The sequence below is a fragment of the Centroberyx affinis genome, unplaced genomic scaffold (genome assembly GCF_046629955.1).
Source record: "Centroberyx affinis isolate AG114_WGS23_722 - 3 ecotype Tasmania unplaced genomic scaffold, CSIRO-AGI_Caff_v1 ptg001162l_1, whole genome shotgun sequence".
NCBI lineage: Eukaryota > Metazoa > Chordata > Actinopteri > Beryciformes > Berycidae > Centroberyx > Centroberyx affinis.
In genome coordinates this window covers 445,610-472,776 of record NW_027279693.1, presented here as the reverse complement: position 1 = coordinate 472,776, position 27,167 = coordinate 445,610, and the positions used below count along the sequence as shown (strand labels likewise).

Here is a 27,167-nt window from a genome sequence, read left to right as displayed (position 1 = left end):
AAGTGGGCTAGCTCAAAGCAGCTGGAAGTGTATTTGCTTCAGCTTGAAAGGTTAAAAAGTTGAATTCATCAAAAAGTGTTCATTTTTCATTAGTGTTTATAATTTGACCATTAAATGTCACTATTCACTGTCATTGCTGTAGAGGGGAAAAAAATAAATTTGAATACCTGTAAAACTATAAAGATGATCAAAAACTTGAATACACCTGCACATCTCAAGTATCAGTACATTTTAAAGTTTGAGCAGAAATTACGTACAAATGGATGGATGAATGTATGAGTTATGTAAATTACCCATTTGTATTGGTGTGTGGGTGTGGGGTTTATTATATAAAATTAGGCTGGGATCAGATTGGACACTTTTTTAATCTCCTGCTCAAACACAGAGACCTTCTTCAGAGCATATTTCCACAAAGAGTGCACAGGACAGATAAAGGCTACCTTTCCCTAAGGGGCGGGGGAGGGGGAGGGGGAGGGGGAGGTATGCTCTAAATTTTTTGTCACAGCAAATGTGAAACTTCCATCAACTCTGCTTCCGATTCCAAGCACTGGGAATCGATGGAGTCGATTCCAAGAGTTGATTTCAGATTTTTTTTTTTTTCTCAATTCCAAAAACTAAAACATAGCAGATCTTGTAAAATAAACAGTGCAATATTAATTAAGCAAATACACTATTATGACTGATGTTTTGAATGACAAGGGATCTTGACACTTTACATTAGAAATACATTTCTCAATAAATGTATTCACAATCTTCAACTTAGAATTAGGCAATTCCTCAACAGGCAGCGACAGTGTCTACTACCTGATCTAATCTCTCCCTCTTCCGCTCTCTCACTCTGTTGCCGGGAGAATCTGCATTTTCTGTACTGTGTGGAATCGACTCCACAGCTTTGGAGTCGGCTTTGGATTCCCAAATGCCTGGAATCGAAGAAACGGAAAAAAAAAAAAAAACAGGGTTAAGCCCAGAGTTACTAATCTTGGTTGGTGGGACAGGCTCCAGAGCACTGAGAGTTTTATCATCTCGTCCAAGAGCTCCACCTAGATACAGCCCGTTTCAAGGCCTATTGTCACAGACATAATGTGGCTAAATTTGAGACATGTTCAACTTGGAGCCCAGGACAGTGCCCCAAAACGCCAGGCACATAGTCTGGAGAAGATGCAAGCCTGTTAAAAATAGTGTCCTATGTGATCACATCCTTATCTCTGCCTTACTTTAAGTTCACTTCCCTATGACTGATCTTGTGATTTCTGCTTCTTATGTCTTGTCCCACAATTCACATTTTCCCCAGTTGTCTGATATTGACCTCTCACAAAGGATTGCAACATCAAATCCATTGTGACAAGTGGTAGCCTAATGTAGGCCTGTAGATTTCAGGAGTTCCCCATTCAGACCTGCAATAGACATTTCTTTCCACACCCACACAATGTTTTATCTTTCAGAGTTTAAATATCTTTCAATGTTGAAACTCTATTTTAGGATATTGTATTTTATTGATCACCAATGTCTAATTAAATACAAATATGGTCACATAGGACGTCATCACATAGTGCGCCTCTATCTCCAGTGCACTAAGTGCACACAGACTCACTACATTTTAAATGTAGCTAAATTTACCAGCAGCCATGGCTTCACTACTACCTTAAGTGACCTAATGTGTCTTTTTAAGGACGAGATGAGAAGTATTCAGAAGGGTGAAAATCATTGCAGCTACACTGGAAACAGGTAGGTCATTTGATGTCGCTAGTAAGTTATTTGATTGGGCTACACACCACCGCATTGCTCCATAGGATATGTGGCTTTCTGGCTAGTGACGCCAAATAGGTTCACACTCTTGTGCTCAGTTCTCACCATTGTCAGCAATGTTAAGAAGCCAGACTAGAACTAGAGCAAAGATTTAAACATTGGTTGCTGTTGGTAACTGTAAAATTTGCAGCTTATTTTCAACAGACATGTAAATCAACAGACAAATAAAGCTTTACAATAAATGTTCATCTTAATGTTAGGTGTAGGGGAACCTATGAAGACTTTGAACTATAACCTACTTGTCTAAAATGTGTTTAAATATATGATATTAGAGGCTTACCTTTTCACTGTAGGAGTTTTAAGACAGGTGAAGGGCTGTCTTAAAGTTAAGAAAAAAATCAAGAACAAATTTGAGAACTTTCATTTCAAGAATACCATTTATTCCTAAGTTTTTTCTTAAGAAGAAAGAAACATAAGAAAGTTAAGAAAATATATAAGAACTGTTTTTGAGAATATCATTTTTTCCTATTTTTTTTTCTTAAGACTAAAGTTAAGAAAAAAATGGCACTTGAGAAGATTTTTTTTTTTAAGAAGGGTTTGTGAATCCGGCCCCAGAATTTACTGTTAGCCTTGGTTAGCCAGTTAGCATTTTGTGACCCTCGATCAAATCACGTTTTTATCATCTGACAACAGAAGCAGAAAGCTATGTCAGTGACAACACCTGTATTGTGTTATACATTATGTTGAAACACAAAAGAGTTATGGGCGACAGAAGGTTTTTTAACATTGCTGGCAACGGTGAGAACCTGTGTTGACTGTGTGCAACATCAATCACTGTTAACATGTCTGTCTCCTGTCTTTTAGAAAAGGTCCGAAAGTATTCTCGGAATCTCAAAACTGCGACACTGGAGTCAGTATGGTAATAAAGTCTTACCTGCTGGTTACATACTGTATAATCTAGTACACTATGCATCAAGTCAATGTCAGGGTAGGCTAGGGGTGAAGTTGACTTTGAAGCGTCTCACCAGATATGAGGCAAGATTTACTGCCGGACCACATTTTACAAAGAACTTGAGAAAATAGGAATGTTAGCAAACACAAAGAGAATCCGAAATACGTGAGAGATGGTTCAACATTTTTACTATTAATGACCTGAAATCAAGTCAAAATCCTGTTTGCCAAAGTGAAACCCGACAAAACATTACAAGAAAGGCTCATTCCCTCACCCTCCATCGCCATCCGCATAAATCTCCGCAAGGAAAAGTATACCATTCTTCTATTACATTAATAGTCCTGGAGGATTCAGCGGTAATGAATGGTATACTGCCCTGGAATAAAGAAATAACAAAAACTTTGTAAACACAATAAAAGAGAGACCACCTACTTGGCGTGATTAGCTGCGCTGATAACAAAAGTTTATCGCATTATTGGTGGTGGAGATATTGAGGAATGCGATGCCATCCTCCCCCTATTGTTCATCTTACAAAGCACGTGAAATATGTGTGAGAGCATTCATATCCCCTATCGAACAATGAATCGGGAGTATCTCAGTCCTCTTCTTCGTCCTCGGCGTGGCTCGGTGCAGGTAGAGCTTCCCCGGGCTGGACGCGCTCGATGCTGACGATGCCCGTTAAGACGGCGTAGCCCAGCATGGCTCCGAACGCAAACAGCGCCGACAGGATCTGGTTGCGTCTTTTATGGGGCTCGTTGTCGAAGTCGCTGCCGTCTGCGTGGGCGGGTGGTTTGCGGCTTGGGTTGTCTGAAAGAGACATGACGAGGCAGGTAAACGGCATCTGACAAAGTTGGAGTTGGAGACAGTGGTGGAAAGTAACTAAGTACATTTACTCAAGTACTGTACTTAAGTACAATTTTGAGGTACTTGTACTTTACTTGAGTATTTCCATTTTATGCTACTTTGTATTTATACTCCACTATATGAAGCCCCTCTGGGGTCACATGGTAGAAAAAAAAACAATCTGTGCGAACAGATTTGTAAACTGTGCGAACGGATTTCTAAACCGTGCCATCAGATTTTTACAGAATTTTACAAAGGTTTACAAATCCGTTCGCACGGTTACATGCACCTGTAACCTGCCTTGCATGGACCACGGTGACCACATCCACAAAGTAAGTTCAATGTTATCTAGATTTAACGGCAGATTTAACGATAGTGAAATTAGTTAAATTGATTCAGGTTTGTGTTTTTGGAGTTTCACAGCTTTTATGTGTAATTTAGCATTTATGCGAACGGATTGTGAAACGGTTTACAAATCTGTTCGCACAGTTTACAAATCTGTTTGCACGGATTGTGAATCCGAGGGCACGGTTTAGAAATAAAAAAAATGAAATGAAAAATGAATGAATGAAAAATATCTCTCTAAATGGGGACAGTTTGCATAATGAGTACGTTTACTTTGATACTCTAAGTACATTTTGCTGCCAATACTTATGTACTTTTACTTAAGTAAGATTTTGAATGCAGGACTTTTACTTGTAATGGAGTATCTTTACATTGTTGTATTGCTACTTTTACTTAAGTAAAAGAGCTCAGTACTTCTTCCACCACTGGTCGGAGAACAGATGTCACAACTTGACTGGGGAGCGCTTGTACCTGCTACTTTTCTTTAAAGCTGCACTAGTCAAGGTTTTTGTGTAAAAATGCAGCCGTCTTATCGGCCTAAATCAGGAAGTGGGCCTTCCCTACCAATTGAGACACTTTGGATTCACCACATTTGCCCAAATTAAACAATGGTGTCGTATGGTCATTGGTGGGAAATCTTGACCAATCAAAATTTAAAAGTGAGATTTAAGAGGGAAATCCAAAAGTGTCTCCTAAAGCAGTGATTCTCAACCTTTTTCATATCAAGGACCCCTAATGTAGTCCACATTAGAGCCACGGACCCTCATTTGATGAGATAGTTTTCTCTCTGATCCAAATCTGAGAACATTTTTATTGTTAGATATGATTTTGTTCAGAGTACCATGACTATCTGTATTGTAGGTAGAGAGATAACAGAGAAACTACGATCAAAACAGTCATTCGTCTACATTCTCTGATTGTTAACTTCTCGTAAATGAAATAATGGGTGATGTTTAACAATTCAGCAATTTGCTGGGGACCCCCTGGAACCCTCTCAAGGACCCCTGGTGGCCCCCGGACCCCAAGTTGAGAACCACTGTCCTAAACAGCACCATCCAGAGAAAGCTGGACTCACCAGTGTTAGACCTTTTGCCTCTCTCGTCCATTTGGCATCCTGTGGTATAAAGTTTACTGATGACACTTGACAGGATTTCTGGGTATTGAAGTTCAGTTACCTCTGGCTGTAATTCGGATTATCAGCCAACATGTTAAGTTGCCTAGTGCAGCTTTAAGTGCAAAGCATTTGACTCACATAATGGCCTCTCTCACCTAAAAAATAAGCACCTTTAAATAATCAGATCAAAAGGCCATGTAAACAGGACCCTGATGTAACATTCCATGACTTTTCAAAAAAAGTCACCCCAGCTAATAAAATTAATGTATGAAACAAGTTGGTAAATACATTCTGCTACATTCCTAGAAAGTAGCCCATTTGTAAAATTCCCTGACATTCCCAGATTTCCCACCAGCATTTATCAGAGAGATATCCTAACTTTCCCTGTCTTTAATACGCATCTCAAGATTCCATGATATTCCAGAAATTCCATGAGCACTGGGAACCCCGTGTAAGGCATTTCTCAACATCATTTGCATTGGAGCAGCGGAGTGTGTTTGAAGCCTCACCATGGCCTGTTGATGGAAAGTATAGCAGCAGGATGTTGGAGCAGAAGTTCCTCAGGTTTTCCAGGGAGTTGAGATGCTGCTGAAGCTTCCCATTAGGCAGCTTGATCTTCAGCAGGGGAGCTAGGTGGCCGAACACATAGGCATCCAATGAGGATGGACTGGAAATACAAAAAGGCAAGTCACATTTATCAGTGGTGGAAAGTAACTATGTACATTTATTCAAGTACTGTACTTAAGTACAATTTTGAGATACTTGTACTTTACTTGAGTATTTCCATTTGATGCTACTTTATACTTCCACTCCACTACATTTCAGAGGGAAATATTGTACTTTCTACTCCACTACATTTATTTGACAGCTTTAGTTACTTTTCAGATGGAGATTTGACACAATGGATAATATAACAAGCTTTTAAAATACAACACATTGTTAAAGATGAAACCAGTGGTTTCCAACCTTTTTGGCTTTTGACGTCTTACAAAAAGCAGTGTGTAGTCGGGTCACATTTCAGATGTCTATGAGTTGTTAACAGCTCCACCAAATAGTGATTTTTCCCTCTAAACCTCACATGGTTTCATTTCAATAAATGTTCAAATGATCCAATATTTCAGCAAAAATCAAAGATTAGAGAAAAAGTCCAAAAACTGAAAACAGATTTGTGTATCAGAACTTTGTTTTTTCTTCTTTCCTCTCCCATTAATCATCTCACGACCCCTCAGATTTATCTGGTGACCCTTTGGAGGGGCCCGACCCCTAGGTTGGGAACCACTGGACTAAACTAGCTAACTGTATATAAAGTAGTTCAAACTAGCTCCACCTCCAGCAGCTACAACAGTAACATGCTGCTTACACACTGATGCTTCAGTATTAATAATCTAATGATGTCATATAAAGGATCAGAGTTCTTCTTCCACCACTGACATTTATTTACAAAGCACCTTTTTACAGTTTCACCACAAAGTAAAAAAAAAAAAAATCTGTTAAAAACAAGGGGGGAAAAGACAAAAAAGATACACTATGAACACATTAAATTTAGAGAGTTCATACACATTTTCACCATGGGCGATTCCATATTTCCATGACACCTTTATGACCGTGAGCCAAAATTATGATCTTTTACATCTACAACTGAAACAGGCTAATTATCAGAAAATAAAAAAAAATTCTAAATCTGACTTTCAGAATAATGTTCTGGAACGGTAGGAGTCAATTTCAATCCTGGATATGTTTTCAGTCTTTGAAAAGTATAGCGGCTTCATAGTTGAAAAACCATATCAGCCATGTTTGGCCCCATCACGGAGGTCCAGTAGAGAGGTGTCTACACTCAAATAATGTCTAAATATATAACAACCAGTCTAAAAGTGGATATATCTGGAAAATATTGTTGTGGTGTGGATGTGATCATTCAGTAGTTCTAAGTAAAAGTGAATGGTCCGATAAGGCTACTGTGATACAGTAAAGTGTCGTCTCTAGCCCTAGTCTCTACTCATTAGACTTTACTTATCTTTTTCATTTTTAGCTTTCATTTCTGCCATTATAGTTTTTCCGCCATTTGACGAGTTTAGAAAATCCAAACTATTTGGCCGTGGTGCACAAATTAAATTGACAGCAAAGACCCACAAACAGGAAGTGAGGCATAAGTCCTGAGTGGTTATTGCTAGAGCAAGTTAAAGGGGGGGTATCCTAGGATGTAGCAATTCTTAGTATTTATGGTGATTTTGGTACTTGGAGGTGTGAAGTAATCACAGTAAAAAAATTGAATCATGTTACTGTGCCGTTTCTCCACAGTCACCAACTATAAAACACGCCCCCTTGTACAAGCCAGTCAGATTTTGCTCCGGTTTCTATGTAGACACTGGACTGTCTGAAATTGACCAATCCGCGCTAAGAAGAGGGTGGGCCTTCCAGAATGGCCTGCCAATCAGAGCAGCTTATGTAAAACGACCTATTTTCTTGTAGGTGGGAAACAAACACTAGGAAGTGAATAGCTAAAGCTGTAACTAAACGATTTTTAACGAAAAAAAATGAACAGATGTATTTTATAGACACCAGGCAAATATATAAAATTGCTGAAAAAGCAAATGATACCCCTCCTTTAACTTCAGATACATGTTCCGGGTTTGGACCCCAAAGTGTGGTAGACCACATTTGGTCACGCTCCATAGCGCAGCAACTATTTTTTTTAAATTTCTCCTAGAAAGTTGTCTTAATCGCCACAAAATTTTACACATAGCATATTTCAACTGCCTACATCTTTTCTGCATCACAGAATTTATAAATTTTCAACCATGTGGCCATGACATACAAGAGAATTGAGGCATATTTCCAAATTGCTTAATGTTACACCAACCATACTTCACATAGGCCTACCCATTTGCAAGGGGCCCCAAAGATTGCGTCAGACCACATTTGGTCTTGTTGAATGGCACCACCATCAGGGTAAATTGGTAATTTTTCAAAGGGCAATATGTCAGGCAACCATTCCACCTGTGGTTGCAAAACTGCCACTGAAATGTTCTATTGTTGTTTTCTATAATGACAAATCAAGCTTTTGTCCACCAAACTACATGCATAAGCTAAATGTATTCAGTTTTTCCGCCAATAACCTGTTTGGAATTAAATAGGGTGTCATGGGAAATTATTTCTTGAATCTGTATTCAGATTGTATGCTATTAGACTTTCATATGCTTGTGTGTGTCTTTGCGTTTCAAGCCCTACAATCATGGCACGCAGCTATATTATAATCCGCCAAAGTCATCAGTTTTAAATATAGTTACCATCTAATTGCGATGCATAAAATTGTAATGACTGTTTGCGGCTATATTTGCATTTCTCCATGTCACCATGTGGGGAGTCGGGAAACATGTTCACGCTCACTGCTGTTTGAGTGTTGAAGACACTTACGAATCACCAAAGAAGAACTTGTGAGAGCCAAGGCGTTGAGACAGCAGAGTCATACACTCCAAGGCGTCATGATAGAGCTGTGGAGGAAATGCAAAACACTCACATGGTTACTGGTATCTACACTGAAAAAGCATTCAACTGCCTCGGTAGCTGGGTTTCTGTAAAAGTATGTGACTTCTGCTGTATTTAATTAGAAAAGCTGAATGGAAATGGCTATTTGTTTCAAATTTCCTCAATATTGCAGGGTTTTTACACTTGCTTGAAATTAAGCAGAAAATACCAGTAGAAAAACATCTATTAAATAAACAATAATGTAGCCGCCTAACGAGTGGTTCAATCTCATTGCACAACAGTTGAAAAGTCGCTTTGGATGTTCTGAAATGTTTGTAAAATATCTGTCGACGACAACTTCCATACTCGCCGTTTGTCCCATAACTATCCATCATAGTTGTATGACCATTAGTTAGATTAGATTAGATATTAGAATATCGTACGTGTTGATTCTAACATGAATAATTCTCCATCGTGGTTGTATGTCCATTAGTTGGTACATAAGAATATGATATGTGTTGTTTCTAACAGGTAAAAGTCTCCATCGTGGTTTTATGGTACATAAGAATATGATATGCGTTGTTTCCAACATGCATAAGTCTCCATTATAACTCTATAAATTAGTATCAAAACAGAGCACTGTCAGTTTAAGCTTTTTTTCCCCATAATTCTAGAGGCTCAATATGTGTTTGAGAATTACAATTTTCTCATGGAATGCAACACATGATATGACATAGAACTACATTTAACTCAAAACTCATAAAACAAAACAACAAAACAATCTTTGGAAGTTTTGCAGAATAACAACCTAAAAATCTATTTTAGCAGGATTCCCCTTCAACTCACCGTCCATCTCTTCTAAAAACCCCTTCACTAAAATGTGGTCGCCCAGGTAATTGACCATCTGACCCACTTATTATATGTTGTGACAACAGAGTGTATTTTGGCTTTGTGGGATTAAGTTTTTATTAAGTTACCGCCCCTTTAAGAGCAAGCCTTGGCCAATAGGGAGGTAGAGAGATAATTGATAGACTTGTGGTAATTGCCATCTGCCACTTTCAATCAATTGAAATTCAGTGAATGGTACAAACTTGTTTCAGCTGACTTGGCTCACAGTGAGGTACAATGTAGCTCAATGCACCAACACTGTCAGGACTAACCATGCATAAAATGAATGCACTCATGTTACTTTCTTTAACAGAGGGCCAGTGGATTTTGGAAGTCTAAGAGAAGGCCAACAAGCCATCACTTGAAGGAGATCAATGTAATTCTAAATATTTGTTTGCGAGGTTTTGAACATCGAATGCCACCGGGTAGTACAGAAAGTAGGTAAAACTGTGGATCTTTCTCATTTGCGTTCTTGTCCGTTCTTGTGTCCTCCATGACAAGTTTGGCGAAATATCGAATGTCTGAAGTACAATTCCAAAAACAAAAGAACACAAGGATGAAGGACGGATAAGAATCCTGGAAGTTGCCTTGCCAAATAAAGATGCATCAGATGGTGAATTGGCAGACGAGAATGAACGAGAAGCCCCAAGATTCATTGTAGCATCACGTCCAAGCAGAGCTACCGTTATTTCCTCTAATATTGGCCCGGGCCTTTATTTACCTCAACTGCAGAGGGCACCAGGCCTTTATTGGAAGCAGGCTTATATTAGAGACAGGGCTTTATTTCTAATTCCCTCTGTTTGATAAGTATATTTGCTCATATTTTAGTACAAAGCCTCCTTGTTTTCTGATCTGCTTCTGTTGGGGTTTGTTAGGTAGCCGTTTTTTTTGTTTTTTGTTTGTATTTGGGGCCGGCCTTCATTTGTTCGTGTCGACCACGGCCCCGGCCATTATCGGAGACCCGGCTTTTAATTGACTACCGGCCACTATTAGAAGAAATACGGTATATAGTCTATATAGTCTACGTGTGAAAATGAACAGCTGTGTATCTTAATTGATCATGTGACGTGTTCTTGAGAAGTCTGTTCTTGGGAACTACTTGGGAAGAACTCTCCACAAGGACACAAGGATAGACTTGGGAGTTCTTGGGTTTTTGACACCTTTATATTTCAATGCTAAAATTCAAAACAGCTGTCAATTGAGGGCAGCATGGCCTTTCTTGTGTTACATAATCTCCAATCTCGGAACCCATCGTCTATCGGTCTGACGACGATTAGACTCTGGAGGCGACGGCCAATATTTCAGGGTTTCCGGTGTAGCCAGCGGACATCCGGGCCAAGACTTCCTCTTCCGTGCGCCGGTCATTGTTTACAGTCCGATTAGCAACTTGAGACGCGAGAATGGAGTTGGAGTTGAGAGACGACGTCTACGACCGGATTGTTTCACAAGTTTTTTTAGGTCCAGACGACATTTCGGCTAATCTCTATAAACAGATATCTGCATATGAGACGTCGTCTCTCAGACGATGGGTTCCGAGATTGCATAATCTCTATTCTAACATAACTGGTCAAAGCCAGGTCAATGTGACGTAGCTATTAATGTCCGCAGTCTCTTTTGAACAGCAGGTATACTTTAAAGAGTACTTGGCCTCTCCTATTGCCCTTCCATGTATCCAAAACCTTAGTAGTACACTGATCAAGAGGCTTTATAACTGTAAAATGGTTTAACAGGCACGTCTGTCTCATGATTGAGAAACTGCCAGAATATTATACAGCTTTTGCACTTTGAGTAGACATCTGAGTGCTCATCTCTTTTTAAACAATAATTAAAATGTTTCACTCTCTTCATGCTAACTAGCTTAGCATTTAGCGTTCTAGCATAGAGATGGCTCCCATGACACATCTGCACCTAGTTTGTTAGCAAATATATGTATATTTTTTAAAATAGATTAAGTCAATAAAAGATACAATAAAGAATAAATTAGCCCTGGTGGTCTACTGTCTTTGCCAGAGTTCCTACACATTTTCCCATTACAATATTCCATACTATTTCCAACCATTCATTTCTTGTCTGGATTTGAAAGTTATGGTCACTTTTCATTATGACATATGCTGATAGTGGCTGGGCAATATGACTCTAAACTAGGCCACTACTCTCTACAGCTGAGAATTATTCTTACCAATAACACATCACAACATATCACAATGACAGAGAGTGGTTCCACAGCTACATAAAATATGTAGTATCTACGCACCAGTAAGTTTCCAGACTTATTGAGAATTGGAAATGATCAAATTCATTTTCCGTAATTTTCCAGCCCTGTGCAGGAACCCTGTTTTTGACACGTTTCCCCATTGTTTCAGCTGGAGCAGATGGGATCCTCACCTCCTTTTCCAGTTGCTCCCCTGGCTCCAGCATGTCCTCTCCCCTGACCAGCCTCAGCTTCTCCAGCTGCTGGTTCCGCATGCGGTTGGGCAGGAAGAAGTTCAGGGGGAAAGAGATGTTCTCGGCGTACCAGCGCCGCGTCACGTCCACATAGTTTTTAGAGTCCACCCACTGGGTGTAAATCTGGGGGAAGGAAAACAATTAGATTGGAACATGTGAGGTATAGAGACTGGGGATGGGACAATATGCTTATCTCACGATTTCGATACGCGATACAGGGTTCACGATTCGATACATTCACGATACGATGCAATAAATAAAAGTTCAATGATGACAAAGTATGAATTATGTTTATTTCTGACCCACAAATCTTTCTAGCAATGTTATGGGCTTGCTAGAATGTAACCAGCAATTTAAAAATTTCATTACAAAGTACAAATAATATAATTTAGGTAATTCAGTAAATATCGCGATTCAGTAAATATCGCGATTAATTTTTCTGCCCCATGATAAATATTGTCACATTTTCGTATTGCGATATATTGAATTTCGATTTATCGTTCCATCCCTAGACAGGAGGACACACAAATGATTACCTGCAATATACAATACTGAATTTGACAGACTGCTGGTTACAAAACAAATTTATTTACAAAAAGTATTCCAACCAAAATTCTTCTCTGTAAGTTAACAAACGCAGCGATGTCCCATCCTCCGACCCATATGTAGCATTCATGTCATATCGGATTTACCATCAGTATGCCGACTGGGAAAAACCAGGCACATCTGCTTCCTAGTGCTAAATACATGTAGGACATTATGATTATCATGATATGCCCAGCCCTAGGCTCTGGCATCTTCCTCTTGGCATCACCAATTGTGGAAGTCATCAAAACAGGTGGCAAGCATGGCAGCGAATCCACTGATAGCAGCAGTACAAAATAATAAAAATCAAAATTATTATTGTTATATATTATAGTTATAGTCGCACAGTAATACAAATAACTCTACTTACAAAAAGTGAGAAAAGTGTAATATCTGCTCCAATTTGTTTATGGTTGATTAACTATTAACTGTTAAGTATATTCCATTTTGTTTAGAACTTTCTATTTTACTATTAAACATGAAAATGCATTTGTAAGAGGTTTATTTTCTCATTGATGAATCCCTAATTGTCTCCTCCCAGGGGGCTTTAGCCAAAGGGTCGGTGAAGGTGTTCAGACTCTTCCGCTTGTTTCCAGATGCATCTCTTTCCCTCAAAGACGACGCCTGTCCTTTATTTCTTTATCCCCTCTTTTACACAGGAAGCCAGACACTTTAATACAGGAAATGCTACACGGGTTGGTCACAGTAATCTTAAGACGATTCTCCTCGGGGCCAAAACCAGTAAACTTCCTATACAAATAAGGAGGCGTTTTACCATGACCCAACCTATTTCCCATGATTTGTATGTGTAGGGAGAATGCCAAGAATGCTTACTTTGATTACTCTAATCACAAAACAATCATGGAACATAAGACTGGGATACTGTACAACTTACAACAGTATAATTATTTTTCTGTGCGTCTATGAGCAAAACAAAAATCTCTGCATTACCAACTGCCATTATTGACCTTGTCGAAAACTACACTACTGTGCCTGGAAGGGCATGTCAGGAGAGGGAATTCAGAAAGGTGATGAGGTCCATTGCGAGACATTGCGGTGTTGCTTTCCTCTTTTTCAATGACTTGAAAGCGTTCCTGAAACCGCAGGAGGGCCTCCTCCTCCTCCTCCCACTGGCACACACTGAAAGGACCCAGGGGCTTTGATATTTTTAGCACCACAAAAAAAGGCAAAAAATGCATTTCTCCTCAGCTTCCCTTTAACGTGTCTGTTACATAGCATGGGGCACAAGCTTGTTAGTCTACAGACGTTCACATAATGTCTTACCAAAGCAGGCAGCAGTTTCTCCTCCAGTAGAGACACAAAAGCCAGAGTGTCTGCCCCCTCCTTGGCTGAGAGGTCATAGTCAGCGTTGTATTTCTGAAAGAAATGACAATATAACACAATGCTTAGGGACAATTTCACAAGATATGGAGCTCAATTTACGAAGCTCTGTAGATTGAGTGGAGCCGCAAAATCACAATCACCCAGCATCCATACATTTTAAGGAACCCTGTTTTTGTTTTTATTTTGTTCTGTTTTGTTGTGTATGTGTGTGTGTGTGTGTGTGTATGTGTGATAAGTGTGTATATGTTTGTGTGAGTGGGGATGCTATATTACCTGTGATGACAACCGTATGTGACTGTATGATACTTGTGAATGAGCAACTCAAACAGGGTCAAATCATGAAATTTGATTTTAGGCGCTCTTTAAGATGTACAAACTACAATTAACTAATGATAAATAGCATCCTTTCACAAAAGGACCTCTCCTTTCTTTCATGCTCTCTCTCTCGAAACCGTATATATACATATATATACACACATCACAGATAATATTCCAAACAGTCCCTAAAGAAATAATCACAGCCAGGGTTCCAAAGAAAACTAAAACTTAACTCTTTAGTTATGTCGGGTATAGAATATTTCAGAAAACTGTGAAAATAGTGTACTTGTCAAGCTCCTATTCTCCTAGGTGCACTTGAAAAATTTACCTTGATGCACCAGTGGGCGGGTTGGATGTGCCACTGACTCGAAGGCATCCAGTCAACTTTCCACAGTTTCCATTAACCTCAATGACAAGTTGTAGTTGTTGCAGACCTAGTCTTTATTTAGTAAAAAGACTTGAAAAAATGACTATTTAATAAAGAACATCAAGGCCATATAGCCTTCAAATTTAAGCCGAATTTGTCCTTTACTCAACCTTCATTCCTATACCTCTTTGCCAAGGCATATTACCATCTGAACAATGTGCCAATAACCACTACCCATATAAATTGTGGCCAAGTCTCAAAAATTACAAACCTCTATCTTAAACCACAGTAATAAAACCTATTGCTAAAACTCCAAATAAAACTTTTACTGGTCTGTACATCTGAGAAACTATTTCAGACGAGTTACATTTATACATAATATACTCTTTACATTCAGCTTTCATACCATGTAGGGATATACAAAGCCTGATGACATAGATATTCCCCTTAATCCAAAACAGAGATATCTAGGTTGTCTGTTTGCTACAGTTCATAGACTTATAAAAATAAATTTGTCAAGCAATTGTCGTGTCAAGAAACTCAATGAAAGTCACTACCATAACCCATAAACCTCACATGACCTCCCTACAGCCAGTGACCCACAAATCATAGAGTTTTCCACAACACCAATAACCGGAATTCTTTTCTTAAAAGGTCTCTCCTTCAATACAGATCAGCATCAGTCAAGAACAACTTGATCCTTATTTTCTGATGTCAAAGTGTTTACTTAGGGTATAAATCTCAAGGAAGAATGTTTAAGCACATAACAAAATGACACACTGATGACACCATAGGAAACAAATTAAATCCTAATTCTCATTGATGCATCACACATCGCGTTGTAACATATTTGGGCCTAACAAACATCAATATGTGATCGTTAACTAACAGTGAGTAAAAAAAAAAATCTTGATCAATTTGATCAAGATTTTTTTTTTTAAATGTGCATCCCTGATCAATCTATAATATTGGAATTAATCAGCATGAATTTATTGTATGCCATATATGTGCACTACCGTCAAAACCATTTCAACATATATTTGGCCCGTTTCTGCAGAAAAGAGAGGGGAGTGGATCAAAATGACCAGCTCACGCCAGCAATTATCAATCAAACTTAATCAAATTCAGCTGAACCATGGTCAAAATGTAAAGTTTTATGATGCATCAAAACTTTGCCTCTAGAACTGGAACTGAATCAAACTGATTTAATCACTACACCCCTATTTAGCTCACTAAGGCCTCTTCACATACATCGTTTATGTTTGAACATCATTATTCTGGGCAGTGGGAGAGGCTCCAATTGCATCTAGGGCTGGACGATATGGTTGAAATCAATATCATGATAATAAGGATTTTTTTCGATATCGGTATATATGATGATATGGCTCACATAAGCAAAATCATGTTAAATAATCAAATTAATGTTCATCATATTGATCCGAATGGTAATGTTTGGTGTGATGTCAAACTAAACTGAAATTTTCACATAATATTCCTACCATACTTTATTTTGTCTGAGTTTCTAAATAAAATGAGCTTGTTCTCATCAGTTCAGACAGCAGAATTGTGCGTCTCGATATCCCAAAATCACCATACCATCACAATATAATCCCACTGAAAGACGATAAACGATAATATTGAATTATCGTCCAGCCCTAATTGCATCTATGTAGTTTTTTTTCTCAATAAAATGACTTCAGAGCTTACCATCGACCCCAACAATGGACACAACCGTTTTCTAAGCATCAGTTATGAGATGTTTACTCTTGTAGTCTTTCAAATATAAAGTTATGGAGAACTGGGAAGCTTTGAATAGCCGTAATGAACTTCTCGTCTAGTTTGCGCTGGCCAGGTGGAGCTATTGCTCATGAGACGAAATCACATTGTTAGGGAACATGGAAGCATGGAAACCTGACTGGCTGTAGAGCCACCAAATGTCCATGGCTGCTCAGCTCTATAGGAAATGAATGGACTTCTGGTGACTTGTTGATCATGTGTTGATCATCAACACAGACTCAAAAACACCATTTACCTGTTTTCTGAGGTGGATGATGATATTGTTGGGCTTTGAAACACTGCCTTCCTCTCTGGTTTTCAAAGCAGGCAAGGTTCCTGAAACAAGAACCCAAAGGTGATTAATAATAAGATCTTTGGAGTAGTTAGTTAGCCACGATGCAGTATGATTGATTACATATTTATTGTAGAATTGATCAATACTACACTGGTTGTCTATGGGACACCCTTAACCTGAACTGATTCTAATGTCCCATTCTAATGTCCCATTGTCTAAATGCCATTTCAGAGGCTATATAACATAGCACTGGATTAACATTGGGAATTGGGCTCCTGGGGCCGGTTGTACAAAACACCTTAAGTTAAGATTTTCCTTAAAGTCTGAGTTATGGTTTCCTTAAAATAAAATCGGTTGCACAAAACACCCTTAAGTCTTCTCCTTAAGGTTTCCTTAAAATGTTCACTTAAGTATTAAGGTTTTCTCCTTATCTGGGTCTTATACTTAAGGAGTCCCTTAAAGTTAGTTAAACCGTTGCACAAAAGACCTTAGCAACCAAAGTAAGGAAAAAAACGTAAGGTACCTCTGACTCTATCTTAACTGCAACATGGCCAAGCTTATGGCGATAAATGAAGAAGTTGTCATATTTTTTTTGGACCTCTTGGATGAACCTCTTCACCAGACTTCTTGAATTAATTTTCGTTGCAATTTCCTCCCACATTCGTTGTTTTCTGTTTGCTGTTATTTGCGGATCAAATTTACTTTTTAGTATGTGCTTTCTTTTATTGTATTCCTCCAGAAGTATAATCTTTTCCTCCTCTGACCAATTTGGTGTTCTTGTCTTTTTTTCTTTTGCCATTTTTTTTTACTATCTATAGGCCAACTATGTGAGACGATAACAGGTGAGGCGATAACAGGTATCACAAGTGCAAGTGCAAGCAAACAAACGGTCTCCATGGAAACTGTAGAATTTTACCGCTGTAAAATCTCTTTCAATGCAGTAAATGCCTTAACGTTTTTCCTTAACTAAGGAAACCTTTTAAGGGATTCTGTGCAACACCCTTAAGTAAGTCCCTCAGCTAAGGAGATGTCATACTTGAGGAGAAAACTTAAGGTGTTTTGTGCAACCGGCCCCTGTTATACCAATACAGCTTCTTCCTTATTAAAGACTGGGTATTATGTGTGATTCTAATGCTAAATCATGAAAAACAAGAATTACATACAAATTGTATGTAGAAGATTTTTCATTCTGATACTGTGCTGCACAGCAGTATTTGTACATATATAAAATATTTATCTGACTATTTAACTGGGTGGAGTCTAGTCTCTTCACTCAGAGAACAATGGTTACATCATAACCTTCCACTTCCATGGTCTTCCAGGCTCAGTTTTGCAAGTCCTTTAGGTAGACTGTTAAAAGAGTCATATGTTTATGTTTACCAGGAGGGAAATGCATTGGGTTTTTATTGTTTGTTTGTTTTTTGGGGGGAAGGAGGGGTATACTGATCCCTAAGGACTCACCTGTGGGGCTTCTCCAGGGGTTGGTGATCTTGTGAATTCTGAGTGGAGCACCAGCAAACTTAGAATACGCCTGCAAGAGAGATACAGATGTTTAAAAAAGAGTCACCACTTTCCACCGCATTGCTTTTAGGCCTATTTATGAAATTGTGTCTTGACCACACAGGCTGCAGGAATTAGGCTTTTCCTGACATAACACTGGATTATATTGTTCATTAGGACTTTAAAGCCAGCAAGTGTCTACATGAATTCCCCTTCAAGGTGGAGGCATCTCCTTCAAAGACAGGAATCTCGCTAAGGAGTAAAAGTCAGTATTATCCAGGATTATCTAGCCTTAACAAGACCAAGGTGGACACTGCCACAGGCATACAGCCAACTGAGCTTTATGCTGATGAGGCAAGAAATACGTTTTTCCACTTATTGCTTGTTAACATAAAACTTTATGACATTCGAGGTCTGATGAAAAGACGCAACCAGTTCTGCCTGGTTTAAAGATGTAGGCCGACTCAGTGTGAGCTGTGGAATGAGAGATATTCAAAGGGCAAACGTTGTGATTTGAACCAGCACTATGGGTGGTAGTTGAGAAGAGACTGGGAAAATTATGATGGAACAAGTCTTAAGGCGGTCTTTCTGAGGTACACAGGCCCCCTCTTTCCGACTTGTCAGGAAAATTAAAAGGTAGAAAAAAATCTATCACAGATACCCTCCTTGCCATAGGGAATGTTGGCAAGTTTCCACTGGGGGACTGATGCACTGTAGTGTGACAAGCTTTCAGATGTTCTTAAAAAAAATAAATAAAATAAAAAAAAAAAAAAAAAAAAAATCATAGCCTTCTCCATGTCGATCACTGTCAAGAACAAGGGGTGCACACAGGCAAAAGAATTTCGCAAAGTTTGGACTGAAGATGTAAATATGACTTAAAGTAATAATCCGCAACATTTTCTAATCAATGCATCTCTATTTTCGATTGAAATATACATAATAGAAATTCAACCTATAGGCTGTTTACATCTGTGGCCAGATGTATGAACGATATGTACACACAGAAAGTATGCAACTATACATACGCCACTTTCCACAAAAAAAAAATCTGAAGTTATCAAAAACGAAAATGCCGTGAGAATGCGTACCTCTACATTTTATAACAGCTACACAGACTTAAGAGCCAGCTGAGCGTGATATAGTGAAGTGACAAAGAGATGGATAATGTCAAAGAGGGAATTTGGGTGACATTTTATTTGGGGCTTTAATCCTCATGGAATTACTGAATTACTTCCAATTTCTGCATTTCCTGAAAAACATTTGCATGGAATAATGAAATTAACTGACATATACATTTACAATTAATTCATCGCTTCCTTAGCAAGCAAAGCTTGACGTTTGTGACGAAAATGCATTCAGAACCCTCCTCTAAAGATTCCAGTACTGGCTCCATTTTTCATGACAGGAGCAAGATAGAAATCACATGTTTAAAATAAGAAGAAAAAGAAATCGCCTGCCAAAAACAAAGTCCGACTTAAGGGTTTGATTCGTTACAATTAGTAGGCTATTAGCAGGGGACCTGTCTTCACCAAATGATGGGATAATTTGCACATGATTCACATAATCAAATTACAGACATGACAGATTTGCATGGGATTAAAATCACAGACGAGCTCCGCAATTACTACAAATCACTTCATGCCATATTATTCCGGTGCGAATAGGGCTTTTGATTAAAATGAGTTGAGCTTAGTGGCTAAATCTCTGACACCTTACAGAAAACTTGTCTCCTGACACTGTGGACAGAAGACATCCCTCTTCAGAACACTGTCAAAATGCCTGTATAACACTTCAAACTCTGATTTTGGAAAATGCGGCATGACTTTACTTATGCAGACTGTACGCAGGTTTTCAGTCCAACCAAAGACTACAGCAGGTGATTTCACCGATTAGCACACCATCAACCAGAGAGGAGGGACTCATCACCTGCTGTAGTGTTTGGTTGGAATGAAAGCCTGCATTGGCCCTCCATAGCGCATGGTTGTTTATCCCTGGTCTACAGCTTCTTTCTGAATCAAGTAAAAGAGAGGTGGGTTTGGACACCTGACTCCACTCCTGCTGTTTATCTTTAGGAACACTCAAAACCCCCAATTATTTCCTACCACTGAAAACTGGCCAGGGCCTGCTTGTGGATTTTTGCTATACGCATTTGAATCCCTTTTCCATCGTAAAAAAAAAAAAAAAAAAAAGGACAATGATGAAAAGATTTTGCTGGTCTAAGGGTTTCTCGCAGTTGTAGCCTTTCAAATTCTCAGATTTAAAGGCCTGAGCAGGGTTCGTATGCGGTGTCAATTTAAGAACGTATGGATCCTCATTAGTAGAGCTTATGCTTAAAAAGCAAATGAGAGAGGCCTGTGGCAACACTGGCATGGTGAAATTCCTTTTAGGCAGTATGTGATCTTTACCTACTCTATTGCGTGCGTTGTGTAAATCACAGAGGTTGAAAAAGTTTAAATTATGGGATATAGTCAGTGGTTTCAGAGAGACACAGTGAGCCCCTATAATTGTGAGGCTGCAGTGTGTCTGCAGTGAATTCCTGTATGGCTGCCAGTAACTACTACACACCATTTACTGATAGAATAACATGCAGTGCTAACCCCTAAATGCCTGCACGCAGGACCAGTGTACTACAGTTCCAATCCAGAATTTACTTGGTAGAGTAAATGTAGGGTATGCATAGATTGATGAAGAGTATGACCTGATGGAACATGGAAAATAAGCTTATTACAGCTCTGTTCGGTTACAGTGTTTCTACACATCACCAGCACAGTCAATTCATTTCAGAATGAGATAGAGAGATATCATCAATCTGTGATATTCAATGCATTCCAGTAGGGCTGAACGATTTTGAAAAAACATCTAATTGCGATTATTTTGACTGATATTGCAATTGCGATATGATTTGCGATATTAGAGGGAATGATCATTTTTACATCATTATTCTCATTTTCACTGAAAAACGTATTGAAACGATTATGGTGTGATTTTTCCGGGGATCTGTACCAAACAAAGATGTTTTCTTAAGTCTGTAGAATATGATGTGTAGGCCAGGACATCTCTGCAGCACCACAATATTTCCTTTAAAATGGTATTTTGACACATTTCACCTTTAACAAATATTGCGCCTCCTGCGATTTGAAAATTGCAGTAGGCCATATTGCGATTTTGATAAAATTTTGATTAATTGTTCAGCCCTACATTCCAGTAGCTATTTTGTGATTAAAGGCCCATTTCACTGCTGTGAATATGATCATTTATTAAAACTAGATGTAACTAGGCTGTGATTTACTGTTTTGGTGTTGCCCTTCGACAGCCCCCAGAAAAGGACCGTGAACTTGTTGCCTCCCTGAGGGACTGACACCAAAACCTTTACCGTTAATGTTTCAGATCGCTGGAACATTTTCCACTATCAAACTCCATCTATCATTCTAAATTACACAGTTATTGTAGTTGCAATCTGTTGTAGCGGCACTGGGAATATCTCAACATGACGTCACATCGTCTACGTTTGGCCAGTTATCCAAACCGCAAAATAGACCCAGGGATGCAAGCTATATTGCCAATAGCTGTTATAAAGTGTGTTAAAGCAGTGGTTCTCAACTTGGCGTCGGGTCCTTGAGGGGGTTCCAGGGGGTCAGCAAACTGATGAATTGTTAAACTTCAGCATTATTTCATTTACAAGAACTTAACACAATTAGAGAATGTAGAAGAAAGACTATTTTGATCATAGTTTCTCTGTTATCTCTCTACCTACAATACAGATAGTCATGGAATTCTGGACAAAATCATATCTAACAAGAACATTCTCAGATTTGGCTCCGAGAGACAAAATCTCATCAAATGGGGGGTCTGTGGCTCTAATGTGGACTATATTAGGGGTCCTTGATATGAAAAAGGTTGAGAATCACTGTGTTAAAGTGTTTTAGCGTAAATTTGGATTCCTTTAACTTTAGACATTCGGCCAATGAATGGGCTCACTTTACAAATAAAACAACAAATCTGAGCCCTGTGTTGTTTTCTCCCCCCAGTGGATGGTTTTGTTAGTTGGGTGGCGGAGATGCTGTTTAGACAGCTGCGGTCGGGCGTGGAGGGAGCTGAACATGCTGAGGGCTAAACAGAAACAACAGTGTGATAACAGGCCAATCCATCTAAGGCCAGACAAAGAGTCAGCCTATAGCCAACAGCCCTCCACACTGTTAGAAAAGTTCTAGACCTAGCATCTGTATATGGATGATTTCAATGTAAGAGCACATCTGGGCTCAGCTGATGTTTAGACCTGCTGTAAACTTCTAGCTGAATGAGCTCATTGGGAACATCTCAGTGTTTACTTTGCACTATACATCTGATGAGTGTTTATCTGGGTTTGATTATACTCATTTTTCTGTTTGCAATAGGTCATAAATTCTAAGTATATTATAATAATATTGAGCAAGTGTTAAAATAATGTCTGACCTCAACCAAGTTGTGAAGTTGTTTTGTTGAAGTTTGATTTGTTTCTACACAAATCAAATATGTGGTTAATGAATTAGATGAGTGCAGTGTGCGAGCACTTCCTGTTTGCATTTTGCAAATCAACAAAAGAAGTTTGCTGTGATCATATTTTCCAAAATCTAATTTTCTCCAATTGCTGGAAATGTTTGGAATCTGGACTAATACCATGTTAGAATTAAGAGATCAATAATCTGAAATTTTGAAAAAAAAGTACACTGACATTTGCTGTTGTTCTCAGTCAATTCAAAACAGGGCTAGAGAAGTTATTGACACGCTCCTCTGCAATATTATAGAGATTACTAATAACAAATCTATTCAATTTACCTTTTGCAGTAGCACATTGCTTTTACATTTAGCCAGCTGTGCCATATCACATATCTATATCATATTATAGATTATGGTCATTTTTGGTATTGTGTACAATTTAATTTGAAAATATGTTGTCTGCAGACTATTTTTTTTTGTAAAGACGGATTTGAAGCCAAAACGTCATTGTTACTTAGTAGGATAAAGTATTCCTCTATCAACATGTAGGAGGTCTAAGGTAGTAGGATAAAGGAGTCCTCTATCAACATTTAGGAGGTCTAAGGTAGTAGGATAAAGTATTCCTCTATCAACATTTAGGAGGTCTAGGGTAGTAGGATAAAGGAGTCCTCTATCAACATTTAGGAGGTCTAAGGTAGTAGGATAAAGGAGTCCTCTATCAACATTTAGGAGGTCTAAGGTAGTAGGATAAAGTATTCCTCTATCAACATTTAGGAGGTCTAAGGTAGTAGGATAAAGGAGTCCTCTATCAACATTTAGGAGGTCTAAGGTAGTAGGATAAAGGAGTCCTCTACCAACATTTAGGAGGTCTACGGTAGTAGGATAAAGGAGTCCTCTACCTACATTTACGAGGTCTAAGGAGGTAGTAGATACATAGTAAATCCTCCTAAATGTTGGTAGAGATCTCCTTTATCCTACTACCTGAGACCTCTGAGCCACCCTATCTGCAGACCTTTTTACAGCTGCAATATTCAACATTTTTCACATTAAAATAACAATAAATAAAACAATATTCTACATTACTATATGTCTGTGTGTGGCCCTGTGATTCACGCCTAAATCTCCCCATTTGCCTGAAATGAGCTTTTCAATAACGTTGGGGACATTTTGGGGGTGAGTCCCATTTGCTGTGGGTGTGTTATATGGGCGTGACTAGCAGTGAGCTTGGCTGTGGCTATCAAGATGAGGCTAGTGGCCACAGACCGAGGAAGTCATAGCAACAACAACGATGGAGGAAAGTTGTAAGAAAAGAAAGACAAATACAACAAATTCCTAATAATAAAGCTAGCTAGAAGCCCTTGCCAACCCTCACAGTTCTCCCGGGGGGACTCCAAATATTCATTCCGTTCTGTTGGTGTTCTCCCATAGTGTAATTTCTCCCACAGTTGGATCAAATTTCAATATATACTAACCAAGCGTGAACGCTGTCAAAAACAACAGCTGTGATTTACGCTAAATAATCTTGCAAATTATGGATTATGCTGCACGAGCTGTATGGAGTCATTTTATCATCTTTTTTTGCTCTTTTGGGAACCCTAAAGAACTGGACCCCACTGACTTCAGTTGTTTTGAAGAAGGAAGAAAGAGTTGTGCTGACAACCTCCCTGTGTGTTATGTGGACAACCAAACTTCACCTGTGTTTCAACTGGCATGAGGGTGAGTAGATGATGACAGAATTTTCATTTACGGGTTAGGGTGGGTACTGCCATATCAGAATCTGAAAGCCACGCACAAGTAGCAGTGCCTACTATGAGTGGCCAACAATAGAAAATAACAACAGCTTTTGCTAGTGCTCACAGCTCACAAAGGAGGTCAAATCTACCACCATGTACTATCTATCTAATGAGATACACAAGGACAAAGCAACAGACTATGCTTTTTAACTATGCTCCTAAACTGTGGACCACCCTCCCAAAGAATAGAGAGGCGGGCTCTGTATGCATTTTCAAACGACTGTTAAAAACGTATCTTTTCAGCTTAGCTTTTAAATAGCCTTCATTTAAACAGTTTACGGACGGCAAACTTGTTTTTATTACAAAATTATTCATCAATTGGCGTCACAAACAGGATCCCAACAGGAGTTGAGAGGAACTCCGGTGAGTAGTTTCTCTGCTCCTATAAACCCATATTGAGAATTGAAGGATTGCTTGAAGTTTATAATTGTAATTTCTTAGCTGATCTGTGTATTGTTCTAAAGGAACATTTGACAAGTCCTATAAGGGCTGTGGGGCCTGCCTATGCGGCGGGGTAAGACCGCCGGAAACAATCTATGCTCCTTCTAAGAATCCTTCATGATCTCATCTAAATTCACTCCTTTTGAAAGGCGCTGTACATATTTTAGTCCGGTGAGGCCGACAAAAGGTCTTTTAAGTTGTGATTATCTTTGAAAAGGTGAGGCACACTTAATCGTATACTGGTTGACAGTGTCACCAGGCCGGCAAAATGCATTCAAAATCTTAAGTAAAAGTACATAAGTATTGGCAGCAAAATGTACTTAGAGTATCAAAGTAAACGTACTCATCATGCAAACTGTCCCCATTTAGAGAGTTATATTTTTCATAAATTATTGGAATATGAATACTGATTTATTGACATACATGTACATGTAAGCAGCATGTTAAAGTTGTCAATGTGAAGTTAATCTACAATTTAGCTATACCTTTGGGTAGTCTAATCTATAACAATGCTATTTTATAGTTATTTTATAAAGATGATCAAATGTTTTAAATATAAAATATTGATCTGAAAAGTAACTAGTAACTATGGCTGTGAAATAAATGTAATAGAGTAAAAAGTACAATGTTTCCCTCTAAAATGTAGTGGAGTATAAGTACAAAGTAGCATAAAATGGAAATACTCAAGTAAAGTACAAGTACCTCAAAATTGTACTTAAGTACAGTACTGGAGTAAATGTACTTACTTTCCACCACTGACAGTCAGTCCAAGCTACTTGACATGTACTGTATATCACTAGACATTCATATTTTCTAAATTACTTGACATTTGTTGTGGATTTTCTTAAATTAAAGCAGCACTTTATTTCCAACAGCTGTTATTTTGCCCATACTATAGGTAAATCAGTGCCATACAGGACTGCATTCCCACAACTGTCATGCTTGTTTTTGTGTTGTTGTTTTTTTGTATTGCTTGTTCACTAAAGATGTTTGACGCTGCTAAACTTGGGTTCAAACTTGTGTTGATAATTCTTATTTTAAGTAATTACAATGTTGAAATATAACAAGACTGGAAAATAACTTCACTCTTGCTTGTTTGAGCATCACTTTATTTTCTATTTAATTGTATTAACCATCTTGCCAGCTGCTGTTACATCAGCTACACTACCAGTACTGCCAGCAGCTGTTACGTTAGCCGCTTTAACATTCGTAATAACGGCTGCCGGAGAGTGGCGCTAGCTATCGTTAGCATCACCTGTCTAGGTCACAGCATCCCTGTCACTGCTGCTCAGAGAGAACAAACTACTTTCCAGTGTTTACTCCATACATCTACATCTCCTCCTCCGTCCCTGTGTGCTGTCTTACCAGGACGGTCAGCGAGTCCGTATCTATGGAAGGTAAACCCCAGTCTCCTTTCCAGCAATACAGCTCCAACGGCGCCGCCATGTTACTCTGAAGTAATGAACTTTCATACCGGAAGCTCTTCGCAGTTCAGTAGTGTTGTTCTTCTTCTGCATTGTGACAGAACTCCTCAGAGCCAAAGTTGAGTTCAGATCCACGGATAAACCACCAAATCACTGTCAGAAAATTCACAACTTAATTTATAACGCTAACCTGGTTTCATCTGCTCGCCAACAAAGTTTTTTAACTATTAGCTCCTTCTTCAGAATATCCCTTTCACAGTCCAGTGACAGTTGGCTGGGCTTATTTAGATGATTCATCTGAGGAAAAGGCTCTGTAAAGTTCTGGTTTATCAACTCACTAATCAGTATTTATGTGTATCTGCGTCATCTTTGATTACTCAGGTTATTGGAGCTGTTTGTATCCAATGTGTAAAGAAAGAAAAAGGACAGATTTTGTACAGTCCTATGGTGCATTTGTGGTGAATTACTTATCAGTTTATTTGAATGATCTCAGCTCCCTGGCTCCCTAGTTGCTCAGCTGTCTTCGTCTCCTCTATGGAGAATACAGTGCTAACAGCATATTCAGAGGTGGAAAGTAACCAAGTACATTTACTCGAATACTGTACTTAAGTAGAATTTTGAGGTACTTGTACTTTACTTGAGTATTACCATTTGATGCTACTTTATACTTCTACTCCACTACATTTCAGAGGGAAATATTGTACTTTTTACTCCACTACCTTTATTTGATAACTTAAATTACTAGTTACTTTGCAGATTCAGATTATTAATACAAAATATAATCAACTAATAAATTGTGATGTATTATAGATTACTGTAAACTACCCAGCAGTATATAAAGTAATGGAAATAAGCCCCACCTTTTCCAGCTGCAACATTAAAGTGATCCTTACACATTAATGCATCAATAATTATAATTCAATAATATAAACTGTATTATTCTGAAATGGGCCAGTCTGCATAATGAGTACTTTTACTTTTGTTGCTTTAAGTACATTTTGATGCTAATACTTTTGTACTTTTACTTGAGTAACATTTTGAAGGCAGGCT

The 27,167-nt window shown here is 38.6% G+C and overlaps 1 protein-coding gene across 1 annotated transcript; it reads right to left on the bottom strand.

Annotated features, from left to right (window-relative positions):
• Nucleotides 1–2,254: 2,254 nt before the first annotated feature.
• Nucleotides 2,255–26,153, bottom strand: mtx1b (metaxin 1b). Its single transcript, XM_071524177.1, has 8 exons — nt 26,059–26,153; nt 17,945–18,014; nt 16,445–16,524; nt 13,668–13,760; nt 11,739–11,921; nt 8,415–8,491; nt 5,510–5,667; nt 2,255–3,505 (listed from the first exon to the last, which is right to left on the bottom strand). Exons 1-8 carry the CDS (start codon nt 26,137–26,139, stop codon nt 3,294–3,296), a joined length of 954 nt encoding a protein of 317 aa, XP_071380278.1. The 5' UTR covers nt 26,140–26,153; the 3' UTR covers nt 2,255–3,293.
• Between the last annotated feature and the right edge of the window lie 1,014 nt (nt 26,154–27,167).

Bases quoted from the DNA above. Each gene is read 5' to 3' on its own strand.
- mtx1b (XM_071524177.1), bottom strand. From the start codon at position 26,139: ATGGCGGCGCCGTTGGAGCTGTATTGCTGGAAAGGAGACTGGGGTTTA. The intron at 13,761-16,444 runs GTAAATGGTGTT...CATTTCTTTCAG, and splicing joins TCATCCACCTCAGAAAACAG to AAATACAACGCTGACTATGA. The intron at 3,506-5,509 runs GTGAGGCTTCAA...TGTCTCTTTCAG, and splicing joins CTTTCCATCAACAGGCCATG to ACAACCCAAGCCGCAAACCA.